Here is a 12,485-nt window from a genome sequence, read left to right as displayed (position 1 = left end):
TTGAGCAAAAGTGGAGTGCAGCCTGGATGGTTCTCAATTCCATCAAAGAGACAGATAATTGCACTCTCATATTCATACCTAAGTGACACTGTTTAGAATCATCGATCAACCTTTGAAGACAGTTTTTGGACTGTTGGAGGAAACCAGAGTAACTGGAGACAACCCACAGAAGCAAACTTCATACAGAAAGGTACTAGCCAGAATTTGAAACAGGGTTAAGAGGCGAGAGTGCTGACCACTACACCACTGTACAGCCCTTGTGACAGAGACAAAAAGTGCTTTAAATAAAAATCAAACAAGAGAAAACAAAGCTAGAACCAACACATGACAAACTAAAAAGCTGATAAAGGTGATAGGCCAGATGGTGTCTTGGACCTAACACCACATGGAACTGGACTGTTGGCACTCTGGCCATTGCAGTAGACTGTTGTTTTAGGTCCACAATGGCCCAATCTTCCCCTTTTTCTTCATCACCCTGCCACACCACATTTTGCCTTTTCTTTAGCCTTTTCTAATGTTTTATGATTGTTATTATTAAAATGTTATTTTTTGAGCTTCTGCTGTCTCTTTCAACAACCTCCAACCCTAACAGCTGTATCATCATCCTCAGGCTCTGTAACAAAATATTCCGACAAGCTGAGGGTCCAAATAGAAACTTTTCTCTGGAAGCAGCAGCCCCAAACAGCTGAAGGGGCGCTGATGCTGCAGAGCTAACATTTGATCCGAGGAGGAACCAGCCTCACGGTGGTCTGCATCCATGTCATCATGTCGTCCTCTCCAGCACACGCTCCTAAAAATAACCAGACAGGGGATCCTGCTAAGCCATGACTAATGACTGGAATCATTTCACATGAGATCTTTCATTAAACAGATCTCTGTGTTCTCCTGGTTGTTCATGTTAGCTGATTGAGAGGATTATATCCAGTTTGGGATTTGCAGGGATATGGAGGAGCATCCTGGTAGTCTTATTATCACCAGCACAACAAACTCACACGCCCTTCTGTCATTTTTGTGTGGGAGTCACATTGGCCGCTGTAGTACTAGTAATTTTAATCTGCAGCAGTGAGGCGCCTGCTCTTATGTAACTGTGAGGGTAAAGCTGCTACCTGGAACAGGGGATATTAACTCCTCCCCATATGTCGGACATCACGTGCAGGACGGGTAAATCCAAAGTTCTGGTCCCTTTAGCGAGTCCGAAACACCGACGCCTGCTGGAGGGAGCCTCGTCCGTCTGCGGTCAGGCTCACGCAGACCTCTTGGATTTGCTGTTAGCCCAGCTGCAAAAAAGCTCTAACAAGCTGCTCCTCCACGTCTCTGACAGAAACTTCAGTACACAGCACGCCTCCTGCTTGCTTCTAGGAGATTTGAAGATTTTCTGCATCAGTAAATTGCTGACAAATTCCCTGATCCCAGATGAGACCCATTAGTGACTCGCAGCAGCAGGAAAGCATCAGGCAGCGACTCCTCGTGACCTTAAACTCGCTTTTCCACGAACAGAGCCGGGCTTCAGCATCAAAGCATAAAGAGTCACGTTAAAACACACATTTATGCTTTCATGGTTCTTCTGAGCCTGGCTGCCCTACAAAACCCTTTTTTAGGCAGCGTGAGGATTGCAGATTTTTCACTTTAATTGAATTTCTGCTTTGAGTCGTGTTTTTTGTGTTCAAACTCTGTTGAGTTTTCAGGTTCTGTTTTTTCCTCTCAGTTAGCCTTAGCATACTTCAGTGGTCATGTTCAGCTGTATCACTAAATTCCCATTCTGTTGTCTCAAATCCATAATATATAGCTGGATGGTGTCAGATCTCCTGTTTTGTTTGTATCCCTCAGTTTTGGTTCTATTTGTGGAAAATTGTATTTTTAGTTTTTTTAACATGTTCCTCTTGATAAAGGACGTATATAAAGGAAATCAAGCTTAAAATTGGATTTTTGAGGATTAAGTCAATTGTGAATCAGGAGAACAATAAAAATGCTGTTTGAAAACGATTGTATTTGTGTCGTATTAAATATGCTGGGCAGATCTCAAGCTCCTTGCTCTGCTCCATTCTGATGCATCTGCTTGCAGACAAATAGATCCATGTTCCTCCCCAGGGAGGCGTCCAGGAGAAATCCCCACCAGATGCCCAAACCACCTTAAACCTGCTCCTCTCTGCTCCAAGCTCTGAGTTTTCTTTTTTTCTTTTTTTTTTTAACTTGTCTTGTCCAACAGCTGGGCAGGCAGATGAGAGCTGACGGCCTCTTGTGTTGGACATATTTTACTTTAACAACAGGGGTTATTAATCTTCAGAAAAACCAAAGGTATGTCTGAATAAACCCCTTTTGTAATTGAGGCCAAACTTTATTAATTTCAATCAGGTTTGAAAATCTTTAGTGTTGGACCGGACGGAAAAGGAAAGAAGGGAAGAAGAGAGAGGGATGGTAGAGTGGGACGTTAGGGGGGGGGGGGGGGGGGGGGGTAAGAGGGTGATAATAGGAGGGGGGGGGGGATAAGACCATGAAGCAGCATAAAGCAACAAGTTTACTGGTTGTTTATCATTACGCTAAGGTTCAAATGTAGTACAAACAGGGCGGGGCCTATCCACACACACACTCACATGTTATCAACACACCTGTTGGCTGAAAGAAGAAAAAAACATCCACATGTCAACATGTACACAAAACAGATAGTGTTCACACACACATACTTATGCCTTTAAACCAACTAGTGTGAAATTTTTCATTCATTCAATCATGCAAACTGTTAGTGCAAAGGTGAGCTAACACCTGTGCTCAGGTGAGTGTTTATGTTTTTCTAAAATGGACGGTGGAATGTGAAAAGAAGGAGGAGGAGTGACCAGCCACCCCCACACCAAGACCCCCGCTGCATCAGCAGCGGCAGCCGGAACCCCCAACGCCACACGGCAGCAGGCTGGGAACAACCGCCCCCCGGGCGACCCAGCCCGCCACCCAGGCCAGGGCCAGCAGGACCGCCGCGAGGCCCCCAGACCCAGAGAGCAGGGAGGCACAGAGGGAAAGGGAGCGCCGCCCAACTTAACCAGGAGGGCAGCCCCCGCCGCGCCGGGAGAGCACAACGCAGGGCCCCACCCGAGAAGGCCGCCCACAGCCCCAGACGAGCAGCCCACCACCCCCCAGGAGTTCCGGGCATCCCCCCGCCCCAACCCCAGGTACGAGCCAGGACCCCCCAAGGGAGACCCACCCCACACTCCAGGCAGCCACCCACCCGGCCCACGGTTGGTCCAGGGAGGAGCAAGGCAGGGGCCAGCCGCCCCCGCCCAGAAGGGGAGCGCCCCGGGGAGAAAGGGGGCCCACAAGGGGTGTTGTTAACTTGGCCCGACCAGGCTCGGCCACAGTTGGAGACTTGGCGGGGCCCAGCACCCAGGGGCAAGGACCCGAACCCACCCCCCAGGGACACGGACACCCCCGGTTCAGGTGTAATGTGAACCCCCCCCGCGCGCAGAGAGAGCACCGCCGGGCCCAGGAAACCGGCACCCAGGGGACACAGCCGCCGTTCCCAAGGACCCCGTACCCCCCACCAGGGAAGGGGTAGGGGACAGATGGTCCTGGGTCCCACCTTCTTTGCAAATGTGTGTGCGTGTATGTGTGTTTGAGAGGGTCTGTGTGTGCGTGTGTGTGTTTATTTTGGAATGTATATTTTGAGGGGGGAGGGGTGTGTGTACTAAGGGGGGTGCGGTTAAAATTGGCGGGTAGGGCACTGAGGGGATATCTCCTGATTACTCACAGTGATGTCCCCTCACCCTCCCCACAAAGGGGCCCTAAATGTCTAAGATGCGGTTAAAATTGGCGGGTAGGGTGCTGCTGCTTACTGGCAGTGATGTCCAAGCATCCCCCCCCCTACCAAGGGCCCTACATGTCTAAGGTGCAAATAAAACCGAAAGAGGGGGGGCCCACTTCATACAGCAACCATGGGAGGGGGGGACCACTACCAAGTAGCCCCCCCAAGGCGTATTGCAGGCTAAGCCCCCTACCCCCTCACCCTAATATGAGGTAATCTGATAGCTCTGAGTTTTCTTGATAAGATACTTTGACTCATGCTAGGAATTATCAAGTAACAAGCTGTTTCAATTTTTCCGTTTGTATGCCACCAAATAAAAACCCTTATCCAATTGGGAACGTGAAAGCACCTAGCTAACCTCGATTTAAAATTATTATCTTATTCCTCTTCTTTGCACATTAGTGTCCCCCCCATCAAAGATTCTAAAAGGTAAAATTACTTGAAATCAAAGAAAATATTTTTGAAATGCTGTCTTTCAGCCACTGCAGCTGGTTCTTTAGGGGCTAAAAACATATACAAATCATTTTCAGGTGAAACAAATCTTCTGAGCCCAGAATGGCTTTGTTTCCTTATACGGACAGATTTGGTTAATTAAAAAAAGGCTGTTAGAGTAGCTGAATCCCACAATCAATTCAAAGCAAATCGTTTAGAGTGCAATTAAAACCAAACAGAAGTATAAAAAAAGAAATCCATATGGAGTTTTGACTTGACCTAAAATAAACATTAAATGATCTTTTTCATAAAGAATTACTATATCTGCAGCTTTTTCAGCACTTTGGGTTCACTCTCACTTAACTGCAAAGGGTTGAAAAAAAATGTAATGTTTGCAAAAGGTCCCAAAATATGTAGAAATGGGAGCTGGAGTCCTCAATTTCCTCCCGTAAGTACCAGTTCCATTTTATTTAACCCTACTTTACTAATGAAATTTGGCTCAAAATATTTTAATGCAAACTAATAATTTTAGAAGATTTATTTGTACTTTGTTTAATTATATTTTACTTCAAAAATAAATATTTATTTCATGTCTCTTGTTTTCCTTTTAGCTGAAATTCTGCTGTGCTTCGGTTCATGCTGAGGGACTTTGGGAGGCATTTGGGGTTTATTTACCCTAAAATTGGTCAAAACTAAATAAAAATCATGAGATCATGTTCAGATCTGAAGCCTGTGGGTGTCCATGGTGACTGAATTGATGACCGGTGGTCAGAAATTGCCTCTTGGGTTTATTGTGCAGTCAGAGAGCTTTTCTAAAGAGTTGAAAGAGATGCTGATAAACAAAGAGCTGGTTGCAAAGTCTGGTTGCAGCAGCATCACACAGTCAAATGTGCCTCTCTGTCTGCAAATGGAAGGGCAGGAGGAGAAATACATCTAAAGCAACTTCTGGCAGAGGCAGAGAAACCTCGACCTCATCAGGAAACCGTGAATGTCTCAGGTCCAGGCTGCTGCTCAGGTATTTATGGATCTTGCCCATCTCCAACTTTGATAGACATCAGACACAGATGGGTTTGGGCCATAGGGAGTCTTTGGTGTTAATCTGGAGATGTCTCCTATGAAGGTGTCTATGAAGTACAGGGATCTCATTCAGCCACATTAGCTGCTATCAACTGAGCAAGTGGTGACAGTTCCTCATTTAAACCCATCAGCATCTGGTTCAGACTAGTGAAGGTTGGACAGCCGTTCAAACATCAGCTCTTCAAGCACCTCCTGCAGGAGACTTGTCAGGGCTGTTTGTGTTGAGCTTTCTCAGAGCAGATTGTCCTCGTGTCATTTCCACCAACAGTCTGAGATCTCCCCTCTGCTGACCCGCTGCAGCAAGGCTGCTGGATTAGCAGCTGCAAATCCTCTGCTGGTTGACCATGTTAGATTAGACAGCTAGGCCTCTGCATTACAGACACTAAGTCCGGAGGGAAATCCCAGTGATGGGATGCATTTGGAGGAGAACTCTTTAATGCAACTATGACTAATGCGTGACAGGTCTGTCCACCCCTCTCCATGTTTCTGCAAGGCTATGCCGACAGGGAGGAGGTGCACTATAAATAGACGCAGAAATTGATCTGTTGCTCCTCCGGAGCACTTTGATTTGCCTGATCAAAAGGGGGCGCTCTCCCAGGAAAACAGACGACACACAGCAGGTTCTTTGAAGGCTTTTAGAAGGACCTAAAGTTCTCTCTTTGTTGTCTTGAAGTTGCCATTGTTTTTTCAGACGGCGAGAAGCTCCGTGTTTATGATCATCACTGGCACTCAAACAAAAGAGCTCCTTCTTAGAGCTGCTCGCTAGTCATGCAGGAGGCAGGAGAGGCTTACATTAGCAACAGCACAGCTGCTGCAGAATTGTCTTCCTCAGCCAAATGATCGCTCCATACGTTTCCCAAGCAGCAGCGGGAGCTCACACAACTCAGCTTGTGACACTTGGAATAACACGGTAACCATCCTCCTCTTTATTCCACAGCACCAAGCAAACAAAAGCCGACAAAACACTCTCAATGATCCATCTGAGAACCTGAAGGTCCAAATACCTCCAGTTCCTTCCCGCTCACCTCCTGAACTTTTTGCATGCTAAACAGCGGAAATCTTTAGTTCACATTTGTATTTTGCTGACATGAAATGATGTTCTCAAATCCCTCATTCTGTCTTTTGCCAATGGCTGAAGACCAACGCTAACGTTATGGTTGAAGTGACATCATCACAGGTTGCCATGACACCTTTGTAACCCTTGTGCTATCCTAGGCACTTTAACATTGGGAGTTGGGTCATCTAGACCCACTAGACAGTGCTCTGAACCTTTTTTCTTCAATGATTTGTGATCTTCACTGGTGTCCATGGATTACATGAAATCTTTCCACCTTTATCCACTTTTGTCATGGTAGGGAGAACACATCAATGGAAGGGTGGGGTCATCTAAGATAGCACAAGGGGTTAAATGGAAGCGACAACCTCCAAATCCATCGCTGGTCTGATAAGCACCGATTTCTGTTCCTGCATTTAAATACATAAAGATTTTGAGTTTCCGTTGCTAAACATTTGTTTATGGTTGCTGTGGCAACATAATGCAACACCTTAAGTCCTGACTAAGAGTCCTGTAAGAGTGACCTTCACATCTGTCTGCAGATATCAGTGAATTTTGATGAACATGTTATTATTCAAGTTTAATGTCATATTGATGCTACTTTTCATAGGTTGCCACCAATATCTTGGTGTAAAAGGTCTTCATAACTCTAAATGTCATTAGTCTGTGGATTCTCTGGGAGATTTCAGCTTTTATGAATGCAATGCAACAAAGTGACAAACGTGACAGGCATTTTTGACTTAATTTAAACTTCAATTCCAAATAGCCACTTCCACAAAGGTCTGAGTCTATAGCAACCACACACTTTGTGACTTGTCATAGTCTACTTAACACATGGTCATTTTCCCGTCTGCACATGAAAGTACATTTGAGCCGTGGCAACAGCAGTTTTCCTCATCAAACTCACAAAGAGCCTTGGAAACACTAAATATAGTGCAGTAGATGCTTCTGTATTTGGTTGTGCTTTGACAGAAGCTCAGAGTGAAGACGACATGAGTGAGATAGACCTTTGTCATGTTTTGTAACATTTAGTGTTCTTGTCTTCCTAAAGGCTTCCATATAAAGGATGAGTCATGCCTTTTATGATGATGACCTAAAGTAAATGTTTTGCTGAAGCATCAGACATTTTATCGATTTGAAGATAGATTTGAAAATTTACACAAAAAAAAATCAGATTCTCTCCATAAACATAAGAAAATCGAAAGGACAGAATTGTTTAAAGCAGGTGTTTCCAAACACATTTTCTGTTTTCCTCCCTGCAGCTCAGAGGAGGTGACAGTTTAAAAAAAAATGCTTTTGAGTGAGCTTAAAAAACGGAGCCCTGTGGGTGTTGTCAGGATACACACCTCCACTCTCCTCAGAGTGGATGCAGGCCGCCAGCAGCTGACGGGTCTTACCTGCAAAAGCCGGCCTCATGGTGAAGTCGTGTTCATCAACCCGCAGGAGGTGAGTGGTCTTTAGCTTTCTGTTTTTAGTGCCGTCAGCGACCTTCTTTGCCAGAGGGCTGAAAACAGAAAGGGGTTCATCATCATCATCATCGTCATCATCATCATCATAGGGCAGTTGAACAATTCAGTCTTAAGTTAACTTTAATGAACAAAAATCTTCTTCATTGCTTCTCTTTGACGCATTTTCTCACAAGATTCAGATTTTTTATGTTTTCCTTTTTTTGTTTATTCTTTTAATATTTCTTTTTGTTTAAAACGTAGAAAAAAGCTTCAGAAGATGTGAGTAAAGAGCTGACTTGTGGACATATCCCTGTTCCATCAGAACATCTGCCCAGCTCCTCTTCACGCTCACATCTCATGTTCTGGGTTTCATTTGAGTTTCAGCAACAGATTCGGCAAACATTCAGCAAACATGGGCGTGGCCAAATCAATAAATGGACGAAGGGTCGATCAATATGTGTATGATGGGATAATTTTGCAAATACTAGTAGAAACAGCAAATAAAAAACAAATTTATATCAGGATTTGGTGGCAAAAAATATTAAACTTGCTTTATGTATGTTATTGTTGCACTTCTGCAGAAAACAGTCAACTCTCGTACACAGACTTCTTCATTTTAATTTAGAATTGTCGTGTTCCTTGACTTTAGGGTCTGTCTCTTGTGTTTTGGTCTGGGCCACTGGATTTGTCCAACACAAATCAGCGCATATCAACTTAATTTTGTTGAAGAGGGACTTCAGCCCCCGTGGGCTCAACTTTCTAGAAATGTTCCTGCCTAAAAACACTAAAATCCAACCTAGATGTTGGGAATTTAGAGCAGCAACTACAGCCTGAACAAAGAGAGGCCAAACTGAAATTAAAGAATGGCTAGTTTAAAAGAGCTTTGCTTGGCTTTGCTGCCAAATGATGCCTAAGATGAGGGTCAGAGGTTAACCAAAATCCCTAGTTTTTGTCAAAACATGCCTAACATGTTAAATCTGACAAATGTTTGGATGAAAAATGTTTGATCCAAAACTTCAACCAGTGAGACTCAGAGACTCAAACTCATCTCAAACAGATCGATCTGGTTGGATTGTAGGACTGTAAATTAACTCATGGGTTAATCAATTATTTGTTACACCCTTAATAATTAATAATATTTTAAAGGAAGACCTCTTTTATGTGAACACACTTGGTCACTTTAGCTGTCGCTAGACAAGACTGAAAAGAATGAAACAACTGTCACTGACAGTAAATGAAATGTTTCATCTGCTGTCTTTAAAGTTCTTGATTTCTGACATGCTGCTCAAAGGTCTGACCTGAAACTCTGAAGTTTGACTTCCCAAACTCTTTCTGCGGATTGTTGGGAAGGCTGCATCATTGATGTGACTGACAGTCATGAACTCCAGCAGTCTGATGTGGTGGAGTGAAAGGAAGTGAACACCAGGTGACTTTCAAAACGTGAGTTTGACAAAAAGGTTAAGATCAAAACCGCCAAAGTGACAGTGTGGAGGGAAGTGATTTGGACTTTTTTGCTTGTGGGTTGCGTTTCCCATCAGAATTCTGACAGGAACAGATGAGGTGAGACTAAATCAGGTGACCTGTGCAGCAGAGTCTTGTCCCTGCTGTGTGACGGCCCGTGAAAATGAACATTTTCCCTCCAATCTCTGCAGGAAGTACAGCGTTTGTGCTCAGTGAAACCATCAGAGCCAGCAGCTTTTAGAGAAGATGCCTATCCTAACAAAACATTTACAATATTTTAGGCATATTGTGGAAAAACACTGCATGACTGCTTTAGAGTGGACTTTAATGCTGATTTTGAGAGTATTTCTCCAAATATGATGTTTTGTGTCAGAAGGAAAAAATGGAGCTTTTGTGGACAGGTGGGAGTCTCACTGTGTCCACATTTGTAATCAAACTCACCTAAAATCTATATTTTAACCATGCACACCTTGGACTTCAAATAGGGATAAAGAAAATAAATTATTGTGATGTCTTGCTGCATTGAGAGGGGAATTACAAAATGGAAATTCCTCTCAGGATGCTTGTCCTGCGGTGGAAACCAGTCTGAGATTTCTCCAGTTCTTGTTTGAATGTCTTGTTGCTGTCTTGACTCCACCTGCTCTGCTTCTGCAGGAAAGCATGGAGCTGCCGCAGCAGCGTTGCGCGCTGGCTGCTTTTTACGCACGATTTGGTTCTTGGAACTCGATCCCCAAAATAGCAGCGAGCGTGAAAATGGATTTGAGGGGAGGAGAGACGTGAGGAGGGGTGATTTTACCGCCACAATTTGTAAAGATGTGTTCCATGAAGACACCGAAAGAAATGCAAACGCGTCTGTTGCTCTAAACACTTACGCAACTTTGACTCCTGAGCGTAAAGAGCTCGAGTTTCCGCTGGTGAAACTTAAGGCAGAGATTCCACCACAGCTGGGTGGGTGACACTCACCTCCCGGGTTTTGGGGTCTCCGCCGGCGCAGACCAGCGCTTTTTCCTGCTCCGGTGTTTCCGACATTCCCCGATCAGAACCAAACACAGGAGCACAAGCAGGAGCCTGAGGTACCCCGGCATGACTGCTTCAGAGGTCCCGGAGCGAGCCGAACCGTGGAGGATGCTGGGAGCGCCGCAGCATCTTCTCCGCGGAGGCAGGAGGAGGAATGTGAATCTGAGGACGGAGGGGAACAAGTGCTGTGCGAAGAGGGATGGGATGACTGAGTGAGACAGACACTCTGATTGGTGCTCAGTTATTGGAGAGCGCACAGCATCAGCACCACACGCGCAAAGAGGACACGGGGGCAAAACAAAAAGAAAAAAAGAAAAAAAAAAGACAAATCTGTCGCTATTCCTCAGGATTTCCTTCTGATTAAAACTCTTCTAAAATTGTTAAAACAATAAAGACACTTAAAATTTCATCATAAAGTTCACCCTTCTGATGATGCTGTTCTTGTATTGACAGCCTTTTATTACACTGACCAAAAATAGAAACGCAACACTTTTGTCATTGCTCCCATTTTTTTATGGTATGAACTCAAAGATGTGAAACATTTTCCACATACACAAAATAACCAGTTCTCTGAAATATTGTTCACAAGTCTGTCTAAATCTGTGATAGTGAGCACTTCTCCTTTGCCAAGACAATCAATCCCACTTCGCAGGTGTGCCATATCAAGATGCTGATTAGACAGCATGATTATTGCACAGGTGTGCCTTAGACTGGCCACAAGAAAAGGCCACTCTGAAATCTTCAGTTGTATCACACAGCACAATGCCACAGATGTCGCAAGTTTTGAGGGAGCGTGCAATTGGCATGCTGATGGCAGGAATGTCCACCAGAGCTGTTGCTAGGGAATTGAACGTCCATTTCTCCACCATAAGCCGTCTCCAAAGGCGTTTCTGAGAATTTGGCAGCACATCCAACCGGCCTCACAACCGCAGACCACGTGTAACCACAACAGCCCAAGACCTCCACATCCAGCAAGTCCATCTCCAAGATCGTCTGAGACCAGCCACTCGGACAGCTGCTGAAACAATCGCTTTGCATAACCACAGAATTTCTGCACAAACTGTCAGAAACCGTCTCAGGGAAGCTCATCTGCATGATCGTCATCCTCATCGAGGTCTCGACCTCACTCCAATAACAAAAGTGTTGCGTTTATATTTTTGATCAGTGTATTTGAACATTTTTGATTCAGGCAAATTTGGTTTTAAAGTCAGTTTTGAAACTTCCAGCTTCAACTTTCTTTTCAGGAACAATGAGGAACACCCTGTTCTCCATATTTTTAGATTCACAAACTAAAAACACGTCATATTTAGCAGCCATGATGAAGGATTGGAGGCCAGAAATTAAATATTTCCTAAAAGAGGATGGGAAGTAAGTGCCTGCAGAAGCAGTGATTAAAAAAAAGGTATCAATAGCTATTGTAAATTAAAGTCCATTTTACTCATAAAATGGGTAAACAAGCACCTTTTTTCCTTTACTCTCCTCTGCAGCTGCACAACTACTTACTTACAGTTTTTCCACCACTTTGGCTCATTTCTTGAAGCAGAAATTATCCTCTCAAAACCACCTGGACATTTCTCCAAACCTCTTGGCCTTTGTTCACAACAGATTCGACATTGTTCATTCAATTCATGGGATTTCAAATGCTTTTGTGTTTGTCTGCAAACGATTAGCTTCAAAACCCAACAGTTTGAACAATTCTTTAAGTGAATCAGTCACTTCTGTCATTCAGAACAGTCAGTCAGATAGTTTTACCCTCTAAAACATGTCAAACTATTTCCTAAATTTTGAAAATATGTCATAAGCACCAAACCATGAATAAGAAAACATTCCTAACTCAAATGTCATTCAACATTGGCTGCATATAGTTGCTGTAACTGAATGTGAGCTGAAACTAAAAGTGTACTAATTAAGAAGGCGGAATCCCCCACACTGGTGTTTGTGAACGTGGCTGGGTCCAGTCTGGCCAAAAGATGAAAATGTGGCCAACATGTCACTGGCCAGCGGGCCATGGTTGACGTGGTAGGCCAGCATGGGGTGTGTCCTGCTTTATGGTTCGGAACCATGGCCTTTAACCTTTGTGCTATGACCATTGAGGTGTTCTCCCTACCATGACAAAAGTGGATAAAGGTGGAAAGATTTCATGTAATCCATGGACACCAGTGAAGATCACAAATCATTGAAGAAAAAAGGTTCAGAGCACTGTCTA

General features: G+C 44.2%; 1 protein-coding gene across 1 annotated transcript in view; it reads right to left on the bottom strand.

The window, feature by feature from the left end:
* Nucleotides 1-10,520, bottom strand: part of LOC101163783 (gamma-aminobutyric acid receptor subunit rho-2) — a 30,795-nt gene extending 20,275 nt beyond the window's left edge. Inside the window, exons 1-2 of the mRNA XM_004083907.4 lie at nt 10,226-10,520; nt 7,751-7,857 (exon numbers count right to left, since the gene is read on the bottom strand). Of these exons, the coding sequence (XP_004083955.1) occupies nt 7,751-7,857; nt 10,226-10,347 (229 nt within the window). The 5' untranslated portion in view covers nt 10,348-10,520. The remainder of the gene's footprint in view (nt 1-7,750; nt 7,858-10,225) is intronic.
* Between the last annotated feature and the right edge of the window lie 1,965 nt (nt 10,521-12,485).

The sequence above is a fragment of the Oryzias latipes genome, chromosome 24 (assembly GCF_002234675.1).
Source record: "Oryzias latipes chromosome 24, ASM223467v1".
Classification (NCBI taxonomy): Eukaryota; Metazoa; Chordata; class Actinopteri; order Beloniformes; family Adrianichthyidae; genus Oryzias; species Oryzias latipes.
This window is presented reverse-complemented; position numbering and strand designations above follow the sequence as displayed.